Raw genomic sequence first — 18,596 nt, 5'->3', positions numbered from 1 at the left:
AAAAAAATCTCAAAAAAAGAAGAAAAAAATGCAATTTAAATATTCTAATTTCAACATTCAAATTTGAAACCCAATTTTCAACGCGCATATGACACCCAAATGTCAAATTCTACGTCGTAATTGGAGAGCTAAATGTCAACTTCAAATTTGGATTCAAATTCAAGAATAAAAAGTCATTCAAAATTCCAATTTGTATTCAAAATAATAAAAATACAATTAAAAAAAAATCTAAAAACTCAGAGTTCACATTTTTACAATTGAGGGGCGCACCTCGAGGGTTTGTGAAAGGCGAGTGGCGACCGCTCGCCCAACAAAATCAAGGTACTGCTTGCCAGTTAAGACGATACTGCACATCTCAATTTTGATCAACTCCTACCTTGGATATGAAGATGCCCTCATCAGTTGAGTCAAAGGGATTTCCTGCGTGGCCTTTAGCTCCTCCACGTATACTAATCCCCAACTTCTCCCCTGGCTGCTTATGGATCACAATTTCCTAGAAATGCCACATACAAGACTTAGAGGCAGCATCTTCACCAACGCTCCAGTTGTCCCGAGTTCAGGGCGGGACTGACCTGCATCCCAGGCGGTGAGGGATCTCTGCGCACCAGCATCCGAATCTCCTGCTTGTTGGCCAGCAGCGCCCGCACGGCCTCCTGGTGCGTCGCGTGGCGCAGGTCGATGGCGTTCACCTCCAGGATGCGGTCGCCCACGCGCAGCCCGCTTTCGCACGCCAAACCGTGAGGAATCACCTGGGGGCATGTAATATGCATCCATTTTTCGAAACTGGTTGTCCCAATTCGGGCGAAAACCTGCCATCTACGCTAGCATTTGCATCGAAGGGCAATTTCGGCACTCCGTGATATTTGGAACTGCGGATGGAAAAATTGTTTTACCTTTGAGATGAACACCCCGGGTTCGTTGATGCCGAACGGGTGGCTGGCGTGGTCGCTGCCCCCGACGATGCTCAGGCCGAGGGGACCGCCTGACTTGACCAGCGTCACTTCCTGTCAAATCACATTATTTTAATCATCATAAAAGCATGACAAAGTACATGCTTACTAGAGGACCTAAAGGGTTCTATTTTGTTGTTTCTATTGTTTATGCTAAAGGGGGGGCACACACATACTTACAATCGGGCCAGATTTGAGCATTTGCCCACCCTTGCAGTCAAAGTCAGCAAAGGCTATACTCCTTTTTTTTTTTTTTTTTTTTTTTAATTCTCCCCCAATTCGCTCGAAAAACTGTCCGGACCGACAATTATAAATAATAACCCTGTTCAATATTAAAAGTAGGGTACACAAATAACAAATAACGGCGCGTGTGAAGTTAGCAGATAAGCTAACAGTTAGCCTAGCATCTTTTGTGGTTTCTTCTATTAATACTGTACTCCCTCTTTTTCTTTCCTTGTGGTACAGTGCTGGCTCTCATCGGTCAGTGTTGGTCTTTTTTCAGGCATTATTATGGATGTGGAAATGGAAGCACACACCTTGTAGTCTCACTCATTGAAAAAAAAAATCACAGATGATGCTAAACATTGGTATGTGTGTACCCTGCTTTAGACGTTTCTAGTTATTATGCTATCATACTTATTTCGACGTTTACTCCAGCGTTTCCCAACCTTCACATTTTGTCACTAGCGGGTCGAATCCTGATTTTCAGTTTTTTAAAAAAATGCCAATTTGAGTTTTGTTTGAGTTGGTATTACAACTGAGATTGCTATCACACACGGTGGCACACGAATATCAACAAACAACCCCGAAATCATGTTCAGTCATTTACATTGATCATATTAGGACATACAGGGTTTCCACTTGACACTAATATTTTACATTAGGAAAAAAAATACAAAATACACTCAAATACAAAAAGTGTACGTTAATTATGCACCTTAAAACTGCACATGATGTACCTTTTGCTGATCTTGTGCAAGACCATTTAATTTTTCAGACCGTTACTATACATAGTTAAACAAAAGATACACTCAATAAATTTTTGAACAATTAGACTACATTGGGAAAATCTAGTTGGGAATCACTGGTTCACTCCACAATCCATCAATCGATTTGTTTTCATACCATGCACCATCCTCTTTCAAACTGGACAGCAGCATGTATCATGTCGAAGCCAAATAGAAAAACCTATTAACTGTCTAATCGGTATTTCAACTAGGCCGTCATCTACTTTCCAGATGGCGCCGGCCCTTATTACCTCAATGGGGTACTCATCCTCCATCCGACCCAGGTGGTTCCCCTGCAGGCCCTCGTCGTCTTGGTCCGGAGAGTCAGAGGGCTCCGGGGGCGGCGGGGAGTGGGCCCGCTGCCGGGACTGGCCCGGCGAGCGCGGGGCATTGGGGTCTCGCTCCACCAGGAGGGCGATGGTGGGGGAGGTGCCGGTAAGGAGCGCTACTGCCTGGTCATGTCTGGCCTCTGTCATGTCTACACCATTGATCTGGATTTACAGTGAAAAACAACCGAAGTTTTGTTTGTTTGTTTCTTTCTTTCTTTTTGACTAGGAAAAATAGCAGTCTTTAATTTTGTATCTTATAAAACCAGAGTGCTAACAGAATTAATCAGTACAATGGTATCTCATGATTTAATGCTGGGTTTCGATTCATTGTGCTGCTCCTTCTGGTGTGTGTGGTGGCGTTTTCCAATATGTGTGATAGTGGTAAGCTAGTGCACCCTTCTCAAGGCAATACTGACTGGTTGTTTTCCAAATTAATTGTATTTGTTTCATGTTAGGTTGGACAGTCAACTTTTACAAGGAGTGGTTTCAACTTTTTGAAACGCGCGAAAGCTAGTGAACAAAGCAATTATATATTGTTTGTATTTTCTAGTTGATTTCATCAGCTCTGCACTTATCAGCAAGGCAATCCAGTCTCCACATTTAGAACCAAAAAAAGAACCATGTGGAGTAAAGTGACCATTTTTCAAACAGCTACTTGAGGATCATTGACGTGATGTCTTCATAAATCAGCCATCAAGCGCCAAGTGGAAGAAACTATTCTTGCCTCTAAAATGGAATTATCTTTCTTCGCTATTTTGAAGATCAATTGTGTTCTTGTTTTAATCATAAATGGTTTATTAGTATCTTTAAATATAGAGAAAAGTTTTGTAGTCTATTAAGAATTCAGAATTATTTTTCGGACACCCTCCCATCTCATTTTCTGCCCGCCTTCACCTTTTTTGACAAACCGTGCAGCCCATGTCAAATATAATTTTATAGTACAATATTATTTATTTATTTATTGGTCATGTCACGGACAGCTAAAAATGGACGGTGGGCCGCAAATGGCCCCTCGTCCCTAGTTTGGACACTCTGGCTTCAAGGCTCTGTTTGGGTGAATTGTACATTATATGCCAAACTCCTACCTCTGCAGTGCCGATTGTCATCGTAAATGAAATTACCACAGCCTCATGAGACCACCACGCAAGTAAATCACGGCGTCTCATCCAACAAAGTGCGTTATTTGAGTAACTATGGTATGTAAACGCATTGGTAATGTGTTGACATTTTGTGTGGTTTTGATGCAAAGCCGGCTCTCAGAAATAAAGGCTCAAAAGAAAAGCAGGGTGACAGCCAAGCAAGCGGGAGCCTGACTGAGAAAACCTCTCTGAAAATACACACAACTACGAATTATTTCTTTGCCGCTTGCCTTTATTGACTTAAAAATACAAGTGGGAGTGTGGCTACTCCAAAAGATTTGCTTTTAAATCCACAAAGGCAAGCAAGCGCCGGTTTGTTAAATTTGGTAGAAAATACAGCTTTCAGCAGACAAGCAGAGGTCAGCGCTGGCCCAACAGTATCGCCGCTTACCGTCGGCTGACGCACTGACACCACGCCCACAACCACCGACACGCAAAGGCATGGAGGGAACGCGACGGTGAGCGTGAAGCAAAAGGGTGAAAAAGAGAAGAATGAAAATAGAAACCGCTGGAGGAAGTAAAAAAGATAAAGTGCCTACTCTGCAGATGTTCACTCCCAAAAGTGCTCGAAATGAAGTTACAATGCGTGCCATTTGTCTGTGTAGTTCAGGTTTAAAAAAAAAAAAAGACAAACCTAAGTTGCGCAGGTCAAAATAAAACTTCTACAAAACCTCCAAATGGTAATGGTATGTGCGTTAAAATAAAATGGGCGTCAGAACACCGCAATTGCGGCAGGCTAAAAAATAAAAATAAAAAAACAATAAATAAAAATAAATAAATAGATATCTAAATAAATAAAGAACTTAATATTCGGGAGACCAAAAAGGAAAAAAAAGCACCCCTTAAAACAAAAAAAATATGGTCAGATTAAAAGAAAGGTGCCCGTAACCCCCATGAAAAATTACTAAGGTTTCTGTAAAACTATACGACTATAACGCCTCTAAAAGTTAGGCAAGTTAAAATGAGACCATCATAAAATCTTAAATGTTGTGCAGGTTCAAATAGACTAACATTAACTCCTAAAAGTTAAAAAAAATAATTTAAAAAAAAGCTACGTAAAGTAAAAAAAAATGCTAAGTAAAATAAACAGTACCAAAAACAAACAAACAAACAACAACAACAAAAACACGACAGAGTTGTTCAAATCAAACAATAACACTAGTTAAAAATCTAATTACGGTGTAGCCCCTCAAAATTTCATCCGGACAGGCGTCCTATTGAGGTCAAAGCCTAGCCTATAAATACAGGAAGTCAATTGTCATCCATAGATGCTAAAAGTGTAACAAAAGGCCTGGTTGGATGAAAACCCCTTAGGGTGGGGAGAAAACCACTCACAGAGATGACCCTGTCGCCAATCCGTAGCGTGCTGTCTCGGTGGGCTGCTCCCCCCTCTGCAATGCGAGAGATGTAGATCCCCTAAAAGCCAAACAAGCGCACATAGAAACAAGTTATTTACTCGTCCCACCGCTTCTTTGACAAGTTAAACAATCGGCCAATCAGATATGATGAAACCTGATTGAAAAAACAAAGTGTGTCAACACACGCATGAGCAAAGTTCACAGTCAAACCTCCCAAAAATAACTTTTTTTTTGGTTAAACTTACAACTGGTTCCACCTAAAATCCTAAAAGTCGTCTCTCTCACACGAGTTTGAAGGGGAGCCCCTTGAAGACTGGCCGGCCCCAATATAAGCTTTGACTACCCACTGTCCACTTACGGTGAACCTATCATGTGTCCGGGGCTCGCTATTCATATCTCCATCTCCCTGGCGACGGCAGGGTAACGCCACAGCCAGAATTGGAGCAGCTCAATGACTGACAGTTACGACAAACACTTTTTTTTTTTTAGGGAGTGACTCAGCCTTCCCAACTCCCCACAATTGACACAAATTGAAGTCTTAGAGAACGTGTGGGTTGTGGAGAGTATTTATTTAGAAAATGGGCTCGCAAGGACTTCGAGCCATGAGTGGTTTAATGGGCTATGCCACAAAACTGGTGTATTATCGATTCATGTTTTGTCTTTCAGTATTGATCTATTAACGTCCATAACGACACAATCGAATTATTCATAGTAAATACTACAAGACAACAAATATTAGTAAAGTGTGGCCATTGACCATAAAAGTGCCTGGCATGGAGCAGGTGCAAAACTTGTTTTTTCCATCCTACAAGGCACTAGGGAGCAGTATGCTTTATTTTATTTACCAATTACAAAAGTGTCAAAAATCAAAAAGTTGTGCAGGGTTAAAAAAGACTCCCCTAACACACACATACACCCCAAAAAAAAGGAGAACATGTGCATGTTCAGGTTAGAAATGCGACAGCAGAAAGTTTCCCTCGGAAATTGTGCAGGTAAAAATAAACCCTCACTGGTGAGAGATAAAAACGAACATTAAAGCTCCAAAAATTGTCCAGGTTAAAAGAGACTAACCTAAAACCTAAAGAGGGGGAAAAAACTACCATAAAACCCCCAAAAGTTAGACTGCTAAACCTGAAACGACACTAAAAACCGTAAATACTCAAACATTGAAAAAATATATAAATCGTCAAAAAATTCCATTGATTTTTCTCTCTATTGTCCAGTCAAATACTAAAACCTAGTCTAAATAAATGGGGGGGGGGGGGGGGGCGCAGACACGCAACACAATTGAGATCAACTGTAACAAAAAACAAGTGGTCTCACCGTGTCCCCGGTACGATACGGGGTGGAACCCTTCCCTCCAGCGATGCTGAAGCCCAGCCCCCTGTCGTTGCGCACCAGGCAGGTGGAGAGGCGCTGCAGGGGTCCTAACCCGGCCCCCTGTCCGTGGCCGCCCTCGAAGACCAGCCCGCTGCTGCTACTGCGCCTCTCCCGTGGGAAGTAGTCGTCCTCGGGCCTGAGCGGCGTGGTCGTGATGGCGTTCTCCGGCTCCACCATGCGCTCGCGAAGCACCGTCATGGAGACTGCGGCCCCGGAGCCCCGTAGGGCCTCCACGGCCGCGTGGTGTTCCGCCTCGTGGAGGTCCACGCCGTTCACCTGGGATCGTCCGCAAAGTTGAATTTTAAATGAATCGCACTTTAAGTACTTTTTGGCTAATTTCCAATAGTCAAGTGAAGCGGTAATATTCCAAATGTGCAGAATGTTACAGTGGCTTAAACATTTTTTTTCTTCACTCCAATTTTGTGAATCATTTAAGTATATATATTTTTTCTCCTACATTTAAGCACACGGTTTAAACTGTGCATAATGTCAAAGTGGCTTGAAGGTTTCTTAAACCAAGTGAAATAATTTTTTATTTTAAATACTGTACAATTCAGTTGTATTTAACTTTTTTTGTACATTTGCAATGAATCTTTTCAGAAATATTTGCTTCTAAACATCGAGAGGAGGGCATGTCAAACTCATTTTTTTGTCATGGGCCACATTATTGCCGGTATGACTGAAACTATATGAAGAAGTCAAGAATAACGTTTTATTCAATTATTGTTGAAGTAACTGTAATGAGGGGTTTGGTAACAAGAAAATATTGACAAAATATGTCACTGATATTATTACATGTGAAAATGTGAAATTTTGGTCCAGATTTTAGAAAGCATTGTAGTGGTTGTCATCTTTGATTCGCTTTTGCGGGCCACTTAAAATGATGTGGCGGGCCACATCTGGCCCCCGGGCCTCGTGTATGATCTCAAAATACATTTACATACATTTCATATTTGAATTGAAGAATTATATCAGTAGTTCTTCCCGTATTTTAAGTGCTGTATAAATATATATTTTTTAAACGGTATCACAATTGTATTAAATATCATTTTTAGGGATAAAACTTTTCATGTTGGTTATCGCGCTCGGATGATGACAGCAGAGTATTTTTCAAAGTGTTGGCAAATGTTATTAAAATACATTTTTATATTTTTTAAACTGTTCTACCTCAAGCAGTTTGTCTCCCACTTTCACTCCTGCTCTGGCAGCCGGACCTTCTTCAGAAACTCTGGAGATGAAAATCCCCTGAGGTCAAACGGGAAAAAAAATATTAAATACGTCGCCAGTATCCTCAGGTGTGTGCCGGCCAGGAAGTGGGTCTGACCTCGTCGTCCCCCTTGTACGGCGTGGACCCTTTCCCGCCAGCAATGCTGATGCCGAGGCCGCCCGTTTGCCGCAGGATGGTTAAAGTGTGCTGCAAATGGATTAGATTAAGATGAAAGTCTTTTCCACGACAGACACAAATGTTATCATCTCCGCTTTTGGAAGTGCTCTTTAAAGGGATTCATGTGCATTATGTAATCTTGAGTATTTAAAAAAAAATAAAGTGAGATACACCACTCATGAAAAGTTGGGGGACATTCAGTTTTTCGGGTGAATTTTTTTAGGATGGGCCAAAAATGAACTATAACACACTTCATTTGACCTTCTCTAAACATCAGATGGACCGAGATGGGCTGATGCTGAAACGAATATTTGACAGAATATGACAGAACTCTGATGACTGATTAATGAAGAAAAAAAAAGAGGTTTTTTTGGGCTGTTTTTTTTTTGGTGGTCCCTTAAGACTTAGAACAATAAATAACAATACTTTGTCCTTAAATGGTATTTGTTTACCTTTACAACAGAAATAGGCCCTTTTTTAAAATCTCTTTTTAAATGTTTAAAAAAAAAATCCATTCACTTTTTTGCCTCCATCCAGATGACACCCGTTGTGGATTTTGTTGCCGTGCAGCAATTTGATCAAAAAAGCACCGAAACATTGAACTGACTGTTGCGTGTTGAAAAGTGAAGAAAAGGTCAAACGAAGTTCACTGGAACAATTAGAGTCCATTTTTGGTTCATTCTCAAATTTCACCCCAAACTCAATTCTCCCTTTTTTTGTGTGTGTGAAGTGTTCATACATTAATATGATATGTCAAACCTAAGCATGTATGTTCACAAAACATGCAAAAATAGGAAGGACGTAAAGGAGGAGTAAAGAAAAGTATTTTCTAGGACTATGCACAAGACTAAAAAAACCATGCTGCGGCGTTGAAAATCCATTCGACATATCCCCCAAAAAACCAAAACAACGAGACACTAAAAGACACACAGCGCACACAATTTGATTCGAATTATTCAATTCAAAAAGGAAGGGAGCATCTGCGTTCATCCCGCTGGGTTTGTTGTTCTCTTTCAGTGTGCCTATTTAACCCCAAAAAACAAAAACAAAATTGTGGAGAATGACGTCTGGACCGTTGTCATCCATTTGCGGGAGGGGACAACGCAAATGAGGAAAAGCCAAAAACAAGCAGCAAAGCAGCAGCAAGCAGGAAAGATGGCAGGAGAGGTGGCAGAACATGAAGCAAATCGATAAAATGTTTTGTTTTGGGGTTTTTTTGTGTGCGAGTTAATATTTTGGGGGTGTCTGACACTGAGCTAGTCGTAATCACACAACGATGAAGGGTGAGCATAAAAGACGTTTGTCTCTGCTTTCAGGTTCTGCCACGCTCACCGGACAGCGCAAGTGATTTGCTATGATTGCGTCCTGGATTTTCAGTGGCAGGCGGGGTGAGCAAAAGAATAGACAGGAAAGCGAAGGTACAGACCTCTTCCTCCTCAATTCGAGCAGGTTCAATCAGCAGATTATTGACTTGATCAAATGACACCCCCTGTTAGGGACAGGAACCAGCGACAAGCATGCGGATTAGTTAGGCCCCCCCAAAAATATTTTTTCGAAAAAAAAAAAAGGCTTGCACTCACGCCAATAACTCAATTAAATAAAGAGTCACAAGGACACTTTTTAGTGGGAGTGCGTCCCCGCTTGGAAGCCAAAGTGCGCTCGCAACCCCCAAACCCTCCCCAGCCACCAGAAGTCAACACCAGCAGACATGGAGAGACCAAGAAAAAAAGCTAAAGCGGACGAGAGAAGGAAAAAATAAATTGGAATGAATGAAAGCTTCCATTCCGGAATCCACACGGGCGCCCGACAGCTTTTGCCACAACTGAGAAAATCCGCCTTTTGGAAATCAATTGTAATCTAAAAGGGTGCGACCGACCATTTAAGGACATTTGTAATAAATTATCAACTTATTTAACCAAAGTGCCCAAGTAGAATAGACATCATAAACCAATATCAAAATTGAGAATTAAAAGCTACGATATGATTGAGGCATATCACATAAATCTGTCATCCCAGTGGAATGGAAGTCATTTTCTAAACAAAAGGAATAATTATGACCAAATTTTATTAATTATTTATTTCGACGAAAGCTATTTTGTTTCATTTTAAAAATAAAAGCCCGCCAATTGACTCTTCTCAAAAGTCAAAAGTTAGCCAACTCCCAATACTGACCACAAGATGGTGTTCAAAGCACTACTTTTGTCCAAATGGAAATGTAGACAAATTTGGCTACATTGTTTTATTCATGTTTTTTAATTCACCTGTTGAAATATAACTTTCTCACTTCAGTAAACCGTGACCCAAATATTGTAATATTACGACGTTATCCTGGAAAAATACAACTATATTCTTGTAAGATTTCGACTTTTCATCATTCCGGTTTTTCTGACTGGAAGGGCGACAGCTTTTTTTTTTTTCTTCTTGAAAATGTGAATTTATCATAACAGTGTGGGGGATTTTTTCCCAGGCAACTTTTGAATGATTGTGGCAATACGAAATCAATAAATAAAATAAAATGAAAGAATAAAATACAGATAAAAATAAATAAATAAAAAGCCTGACCACAACAACAAACACACTCAATGACGGGCCAAATTGCATCCCCCAGCTCTGCCTGAGGATCTTCTGGCTAGTCCGAGGCGCACATACACACGTCCACACAATACAGACGAATCAACGTTTTTCTTGAAAGTGAAGAATCAGCAGAAATCTTGCAAAATAAACGGTTGCTCATTTGAGTTCTTCGAATCTAGCCACACACACATGCACGCAACACACGAAGCGTGTCAAGTGACACCAGTAATTAGAAGCCATGGCCGCTAACCCGGAGAGCGAAATGTTTAGTGGTGCTGAAGGGCGTCAGTGATGTGGCAGAGCAAAAGATTCAGCTTTAAGCTGCTCGGCTCAGGGGGGGGCGTGGGGGGAGGAATATAACGTAATTTGTTATGACACAGATTTAAACCAACATGGAGGATTTGGATAGATGTACAGAAGCCTGACGAAAATATGTACTCTAACCAAAAAAGGCAAAATGATGTCATCCTACCTTTACTTGACTGGAGTTGACGTGGTATCGGCTGTCTTCCAGCTCCGACATCTCCATCCTGTGACACAACAGAGGGGTGCCAACGTCCTCGTCGTCCTCCTCCTCCTCCTCACGCCCGTCCAGCTTGTCCTCGGTGGGTGAGCCGAGGACATCGGGGTTGAAACCCTGCAGCAGGGCCGCCACCGTCTCGGGTTTGGGCAGTTTGGTGATCTTGAAGTGCTTCTTGTAGTGTGGCGTGTCCTTCCTGATGAGCCGCTGCCTCTCAGCCGGGAAGGGGGGCCTGTCGTCCTCGTCCTCGGCCCCGTCACTCCTCTCGCCGTCTTCCTCCGCGTCGTCATCGTCCCCGCGGCGGATGATGGGCTCCTCGGCAAAGTGCACGGTGGGCTAGAAGAAGGAGACGGTTCAGGTTTTGGAGTTGACAGACAGGAAGTTATCGCCCTGGGCAACGGATACATTTTAGCACATACTGCTCCCTGGTGGTCAAGAGTCAAATGACCATGAAATTTTTCATGATGCACAAATTATTCAATATTGTACTATTTAACTGTGTATGCCAATTTTCTTTCTTTTTTTAAATAGGGATGTTTACAACCACGTTTTTCAGACTGCTACCATTATGAGTAGTCGCTCTTGAATACTCACAGACACAAATACAGAGTACTTTGGAGCCATAAAATTACAATTAACGCAATAACAGATAATTGCAAAGCAAAACCTTTGATTCAATGATTCATCTGATGTGTCCAACCACCACAGTGTAGCGCCATCTACTGGCAAGGAGGCACAGTGAATGTCAATTTTTAATTTTTTTTATTTAAGTATCGGTGGCTGATATCGGCAGCGAGTCGCCAATATAATGTGATGCAATATAATAATTAATTTTTTTATTGCACATCTAACAACGGCCGCTGAAACGAAAGCACTTTACATCTATCATCAAATAACAATAATACAACAACAAAAGAAAGTGAAACTAACAAACCGTCAGAAAACAAGAGAACAGCGTCAGTCTAATGTTGAGTCGAAAAAAATAGCATGAAATAATGCTGATGTATAAATAATGCCATTTGTACTCAGAAAAAATAGCTTTTTTGGAGGACCGGATTACATAAGCGGCATTTCCAAGAAAATCAAATCCATATTTTTAGGTGAATTTTACTTTTACGGCCATCACGCCCAGCCCTAAAACGTGGATGTAATCACCTCAATGTACTCCACCTCCATCTCATCCAGGTCGTCCTCCTCGTGATGGTAGTGGCCGTCCACGAGGTCCTCCCTCTGGGAGGGGACGGCAACTTCTCGCCTTTCCTCGTGGGAGGCGGCCGACAGCGTGCTGTCGGATACCTGCGAGTCGTGACTCTGATATGAAAGGTCGCTGAGCCGTTTCTCCTGAAACCGCAACACGTCAGTTAAAGAAAGCAAGTGGCTAGCGGACAAGACGTCAGTTGATGGGGCTTTTATGTTACCGGCACATCTGAGGAATGATCTTCTCCCTCGGGCCTGGATGCGAACACTTCGTTCCGTCGGTCCTCGATCACTTTTTTCATCACCTTGAGCTCACTGGGATGAGGTGTGGCTCGACGTTGAAGGCCCTGGCAAACCCACAGCAAGGTAAGCAGAGTACACACTTGGGCCTGACCGTTTTTAGCTCTTTTAAAATTGGTGACATCCACCCATCCATTTTTCGATTCGCTTATCCTCACAAGGGTCGCGGGGGGGGGGGGGGGGGGCAGCCGTCTTCGGGCAGTAGACGGGGGACACCCTGAACCGGTTGCCAGCCAATCGCAGGGCACACAGAGACAAACAACCATCCGCACTCAGACTCACACTCACACTGAGGGACAATTTAGAGCGTTCAATCAGCCTGCCATGCATGTTTTTGGAATGTGTGAGGAAACCGGAGTACCCGGAGAAAAGCCACGCAGGCACATGGAGAACATGCAAACTACACATAGGGAAGCCGGAGCTGAAATTGAACCGGGTATCTCTGCACTGCGAGGTTGACGCGCTAACCACTAGACCACCGGGCCGAATTAATTAATTAATTAGCCCGCTTTTTGCTCTGCCCCCCACCACCACACACACACACACACACACACACACACACACATTAAGATTACATCGTTAGACAAAGATAATTAATGACATACAAAATTCACCCCGTCTAAAATAACCCACATTTTCCCTGCGGTTATCTTTATACACATTAACACAAAAAAATAATGACATTCCAAAATTCCCAACCCCAAAAATAAAGAAAGATTTCCACCCTTAATCTGAACCGCTCATCCTCACCAGGGTTGAGACCGTACTGAAGCCTATGATTTAGTAGATACCTATTTTTTTAATTAAATCAATCATCTGTGATCAGAATTTTAGTCACCCAAAATGTCAGAATCAAAAAAAAAATCCACTCAGTGGGGGCAATGTGGTTCAAATGTGTGCATTTGCCCTCCTTTTGCATTCAAAGTCAGCAGAGGCCAAATGATAAGTCTGTGTTTGTCTGTGCTTTAACAACAGAGCGAGCATCTTTGCGTTCGTGACATTACATTGTTCCCGCTCCCTCACCCTGCGCTCGGCGGCGGCCTCGTCGTCCTCCTCCTCGTCCTTGGTCTCTTCCTGGAATTGAATGACCGACACTCTGTTCAGGTTGCTGTCCGTCCAGCAGTCGTCCACGCTGTTCTGCAGCAGGTTCTCTGCGGAGAAGAGCGCGTAATCAATATTGTGATCCACCTGCCCCCAATCACACGGAGAGAATGAAAAAAAAAAACTTGATCGGTTTTCATTTTGGAAAAAAAAAACAGGTGCATCCAATTGAAAGGAAATGTAATATTTACAGCTCTTCGTAGAGGATAAAGAATACATGCTTGTGTGTATCGTGACCCGTCTGTGTTGCCCCAACAATTCATCTCCTTAAAAAATACAGTATGTCATACCTTTTAAGATTTTGTAACTAAAAACAATATCTTGTACTGTTTGACTTTTTAACCCATTTGGAATCCAAATTTCTGTTAAAAAAATGAATGTGACAAATTGAAATGATTTTTAATTGAAAATAAAATGTGTAATATCTAACAAAACAAGGTGCGCTTCATTCTCACCAAGGCTTGGGGAAGGCTGCTGAGGCAACAGGTAGCAGGTCAACACTTTCTCGCCCGTGCACTCGTCATCCTCAGTTTGGAACTTGAGCATCGGCTGCGACTGGTTCTCCGCCAGCCACATGGCCTTCAGATTGAGGTTCGTCAAGGCAAAAGGCAGGTTTTGTAATCTTAGGCAACCAAAAGACAACGAGGAAAAAAAAATTAGTCAGGGGTAACCACAACTGCTACGTAATTGGATGCCCACTCGAGAGCGTAACGTCACCTGTTCCCGGCCACGTCCAACACGTGCAGCTCGGTGGCGTCGGCAAGCTCGGCGGGCAGCTTGGCCACGCGGTTGTCCCGCAGCGACAGCACGTTGAGGCTGGCGCAGCCACCTAGTTCCTTGGGCACGGCGCCCAGGCGGTTGCGGTCCACATTCAAATTGGTCAGCTTCTTCAGCTTGCCCAGCGAGCGAGGAAGCGTCTTTGGATGAAGCAGAGAAAAAAAAATACGAAAAAATCCATCGGTAAGATGACGCCCGTTTTCTTTTTTTCTACAACCGTAAGGCGCACTTGAACGTCTGACTGCTGTCTCAACCAATCCCCACATTCCCACATATCCGCTTGGGCTATGGCAAGTCATGAGGGACAAGCATACTTTGCATTTTGAAATACAACAAAAAGATCGCAGACAAAACACATCCCAGCCCGATCACATAACATGAGTGAGGTGCCGCTCATTTTTGACATCCAAGTGAACCACACTGTGGTGAAAAAGGGGACCGGTATTGTAGCGATACGCACGACGAGGTGGGAGGAGTCACGGTTGTGCTTGGTTGCCATGGTAACGGACAGAAAATGATGATCTGTGTCTCCACGTGGTAAATAATCAATACACCTTCTTCATCCAGTCAGCTTTTTAAAAAGTTACCTGGAGGAGGTTCTCAGTCAGGACCAGCTCGGTCAGGTTTTCACACTCTCCGATGGAGTCGGTCAGGTGGGTCAGTCTGTTCTGGTCCACCTTGAGGATGGACAGCTGCTTCAGACAACCTGGAGGAGACATTGCAGATGTCAAGCTCCTTTTCTTGACGACTCTTCAATACTAGTTAAATATTCATTCATTCATTCATCTTCCGAGCCGCTTGATCCTCACTAGGGTCGCGGGGGGTGCTGGAGCCTAACCCAGCTGTCTTCGGGCAGTAGGCGGGGGACACCCTGAATCGGTTGCCAGCCAATCGCAGGGCACACAGAAACGAACAACCATTCGCACTCACACTCACAACTAGGGACAATATAGAGTGCTCAATCAGCCTGCCATGCATATTTTTGGAAGGTGGGAGGAAACCGGAGCACCCGGAGAAAACCCACGCAGGCCCGGGGAGAACATGCAAACTCCACACAGGGAGGCCGGAGCTGGAATTGAACCCGGTACCTCCGCACTGTGAAGCCGACGTGCTAACCACTGGACTACCGGGCCGCCCTACTAGTTAAATATTTAAATTAAAAAAATTTTGAAATCATAATAATCATACACAAGGGCAATTATGTAATAATGATGGGGTGCTACATTAAAAATAAATGAATATATATTATCACATGCTACTGGTCTGTAATAGCCGCACACTTTCAGTAGGTGGCAGTGCAGGCTACTTATGAAACATGAGCAGAGCCGAACTGAATCCTTTGACTTTGAGGCAATTCATTTAATTATCCATATTTCCGCAAAAACAAGTTATCCTCCTCTTCGCTTGCATGAAGTATTTATTCCCGGGACCTGCAGTTTGGTGATTTTGTGTCGAGCGAGCATCACTCAGAAAAAGTCACCTATGGTGTCCGGAACCACCTCCAGCAGGTTCTGCGTGAGCAGGAGGTCTGTGAGGGCCAGGAGGCCGTCAAGCTCGGAGGGAAGCTCCTCTAGGCGATTCTCTGACACATCCAGACACACCAGTTTCCGGAGATTCCCTAGCTCCTAAAAAACACAGGAAAAAAAAACAAAATTCTGGACTAGGGTTGTAAAGCGTTGAAAATTCATGATTAACTTTTACAGAATGTTCTGTAAATTTCCAAGGAAATTAAATTTGGGAATTTTGGAACAAATTGAAAACTTTCCATGTGATTATAATATTCATTGAGACGACTCAACTCCTCTAAACTCATCAGTGCAGTACTAATATCAGTCATTCTTCGCAGAGGATAAAGAACGTGACTGCAAATACTGTCATCTGCCTACATATTGCTGCATATTTAGCCATGCATATTTAGACTTAGCATTTACCTTCGCGGAGTGAAAGACTTTGCTATGTGGTTGCTTTAAATGATAAGTATATTTCTTTGTTTTTATGTTTCGCCCGAGAATTTCGCAACCTTACACAGGACCTAAAAAACCTCATCTTATGTGTATTTCTAATGAGGAATAATGTGAATATCGACATTATTGCGTGTTCAAACCAACTCACCGGCGGTAACGAGGACAACTGGTTGCGGTCCAGCCAAAGCTCCCTCAGGTTGGGCAGTGCGCCGAGTGTGTCCGGCTGGGAAGTTGGACAAATAACGAGTCGGCTGTTTGTCTGAAAACTCAACAGACATTTGCATGGCCACATGTTATTGCGTGGAAGTTAATTACCAACACTTCCAGTTCGTTGCTGCCCAGGTCCAGCTGTTCCAGTTTCACCAGGAAGGACAAAGACCTGAGAAACAAAGCGGTAGAAATTAGTCTGGGTTAAAAACAAACTCACTTTTACACACGGTGATGACATAACACTCATTTCAAATGCGCCGGCAGTATGCAAGGAATGTTTTTTTTTAAAGATCAGACGCTTACACTGAGATGAGGGTGTGTAAAGTCTCCACCGACCAAGCGTAGACAGTACGTGACCAAGATATTTGTTATGAAATTAAAGCCTGAAAGGGGATAACTAAAAATCTATTCATTCCCCCCCCCCCGTTTGTGTTTTATACATTTTTCTCTAAGGAACTGACAAAATGATTGATTGAAAATCTGGATTTTTTTTTTTGGTTTGTTTTACGATTTTAACTCCAATTTCAAAAAGGACATTTGTGTCGATAAATATGATGTTAATTTATTCTAATTCAATGCTATATATAAAATATGAGAATAAAGTAGCACACATTCAGATTGCATTTTATGAGAATCGTCATCATAATCGCAATATGGTCGTGGCATTCCCATTAATGGAAGACTTTAAAGTCACGTTACTCGAAGAGTAAAGGCAACATTTTATGAGAAACATCATCGTATGACCACAAAGGCTTTCTAGGAATAAAGTAATAATTACATAATTTGGTGGATTATGTCATTATGACATTCAAGGCTTAACTTGATAAGAATGCACTCACATGATGAAAATAAAGGAATCTGGAGAATAAAGTCACAACAATACAAACTTTTTTTATGGAACTGAAGCCACAATCATTTCTGACAGGAAATGACATCTACATTTGAACACTTTTTAGCCCTCCTCTTTGAATGATGTGGCTCATGTGTCCCATTTAAAACTCAAATGACCCCCCCCCCCCCCCGCACCCTCCAGGATTCGCCCATGGGCGACACCTACGTGGGCAGACACTTGAGCAGGTTCTCCCGGAGCTCCAGCGTCACCAAGTTGGCCAGACTGTAAGGAGGAGAGGTCGATTAGTCACATGGCGGGCCAGGTCTGTTCATATGGGCAGGCTGGCGCGGTGGGCGGGGGGGGTTCTCCTCCATCTGTCTTGCCCCCCCCCCCCTCCTCCTGCCCCACAGCCAGTTGACCAATGTGGAGGTTACAATAATTCAGTGGTTCTTAACCTTTTTAGAGGTAACGAACCCAAGCAATTAATACGCACATTCACCGAACCCTGCATGAGTGAAAAATAAGTATATATATATATTTTAACAAATTCAAAATATAAAAAAAAAACAACGCATTTTTTAAAAAAAGAAAAAAAGAAATAAAATTTCAAGCGATAAGTATACTTTTTTTTGTACGACGTACTATCACAACAGTCACACGTTGACTACTAAGCAAACTCAATTTCCCACAGCACTGATTGGACGAGCAATGTCATGTGATCATCTGCAGCCAGCGATGGCCAAGCGTAGAGCGGTGCGCCAGTCGAACGAAAAGCCCCCGCGAGCGGGTGCCCGCACGTACTTTCCGATGTCGCCGGGTAGAGTCTGCAACGACACCTCGTTGAGCGCCAAGTGAGCCAGCGCTCGCAGTTGAGTGAAACCGTCGGGCAATCTGTGACACAAAAAAAAAAGAGGGATGGCGGGGAGAAGCGGCAAGTACAGTATTACCATTTGTATGGTTGGATCCGCTTTCAAAGCAAAAAAAAAAAAAAGTCACGTTTGGATAATACCCCTTTGATTTAATGCAGGGGGAGGGGGGGTTATGTGTGCATTGTCGCATTAACGCAGTGCTCACTCTTGGGCTCCTGTTCAATTATTACACACAGGATTTCCTGTGCGGTGGAGCGCTTAAAAGCAGTGGCGTTACATGCTCAGCATCGAGTAGACACGTCGATGCATTAAAAACCTCCGGCCGCATCAAAACATCAACGCCGTGGAGGATTGCCTGCGCGCTTTTTACTGCAGCAACTGGGCCCCCTTCCCCCGTTCTACTGAGCTTACCTGGAGAGGGGGTTTCCGCTGAAGTCGGCGATCTCCAAGGCCCGGCAAAACTTAATGCTCTCGGGGATCTCGGGAATGTCTGCGGAAGGACGGAGGAGGAGCAGATATATTGGGAGCGCTTCGGTACAGCAAAAAGTATTCGAAGTTGCTCCTAAACACAACCAGATGGGCCCGGCGCGGGAATGTCACGGGAGAAGCAAAATATAAAGTGAGATGGTCACATAAAAGTGATGCTATACAGGTGCTATTTTCGTGATTAAAACGACCTGATGTGTCATTAATTCGTTCGAATCT

The 18,596-nt window shown here is 43.1% G+C and overlaps 1 protein-coding gene across 18 annotated transcripts in view; it reads right to left on the bottom strand.

The window, feature by feature from the left end:
* scrib (scribble planar cell polarity protein) overlaps nucleotides 1-18,596 on the bottom strand; it is a 54,198-nt gene that overhangs the window by 18,613 nt on the left and 16,989 nt on the right. For 17 of the 18 annotated variants that reach the window (XM_052053802.1, XM_052053786.1, XM_052053791.1 and 14 more), the window contains exons 3-24: nucleotides 18,303-18,381; nucleotides 17,824-17,913; nucleotides 17,248-17,304; nucleotides 16,296-16,359; nucleotides 16,129-16,203; nucleotides 15,497-15,641; nucleotides 14,604-14,722; nucleotides 13,957-14,156; nucleotides 13,695-13,861; nucleotides 13,162-13,289; nucleotides 12,060-12,185; nucleotides 11,797-11,982; nucleotides 10,594-10,977; nucleotides 8,974-9,036; nucleotides 7,488-7,577; nucleotides 7,331-7,408; nucleotides 6,107-6,439; nucleotides 4,761-4,841; nucleotides 2,209-2,448; nucleotides 894-1,004; nucleotides 573-749; nucleotides 377-493 (exon numbers count right to left, since the gene is read on the bottom strand). In XM_052053802.1, the coding sequence (XP_051909762.1) occupies nucleotides 377-493; nucleotides 573-749; nucleotides 894-1,004; nucleotides 2,209-2,448; nucleotides 4,761-4,841; nucleotides 6,107-6,439; nucleotides 7,331-7,408; nucleotides 7,488-7,577; nucleotides 8,974-9,036; nucleotides 10,594-10,977; nucleotides 11,797-11,982; nucleotides 12,060-12,185; nucleotides 13,162-13,289; nucleotides 13,695-13,861; nucleotides 13,957-14,156; nucleotides 14,604-14,722; nucleotides 15,497-15,641; nucleotides 16,129-16,203; nucleotides 16,296-16,359; nucleotides 17,248-17,304; nucleotides 17,824-17,913; nucleotides 18,303-18,381 (3,110 nt within the window). The remainder of the gene's footprint in view (nucleotides 1-376; nucleotides 494-572; nucleotides 750-893; nucleotides 1,005-2,208; nucleotides 2,449-4,760; nucleotides 4,842-6,106; nucleotides 6,440-7,330; nucleotides 7,409-7,487; nucleotides 7,578-8,973; nucleotides 9,037-10,593; nucleotides 10,978-11,796; nucleotides 11,983-12,059; nucleotides 12,186-13,161; nucleotides 13,290-13,694; nucleotides 13,862-13,956; nucleotides 14,157-14,603; nucleotides 14,723-15,496; nucleotides 15,642-16,128; nucleotides 16,204-16,295; nucleotides 16,360-17,247; nucleotides 17,305-17,823; nucleotides 17,914-18,302; nucleotides 18,382-18,596) is intronic. The other variant, XM_052053787.1, reaches the window with a different exon arrangement.

Source organism: Hippocampus zosterae, chromosome 20 (genome assembly GCF_025434085.1).
Source record: "Hippocampus zosterae strain Florida chromosome 20, ASM2543408v3, whole genome shotgun sequence".
Taxonomy (NCBI): domain Eukaryota; kingdom Metazoa; phylum Chordata; class Actinopteri; order Syngnathiformes; family Syngnathidae; genus Hippocampus; species Hippocampus zosterae.
This window is presented reverse-complemented; position numbering and strand designations above follow the sequence as displayed.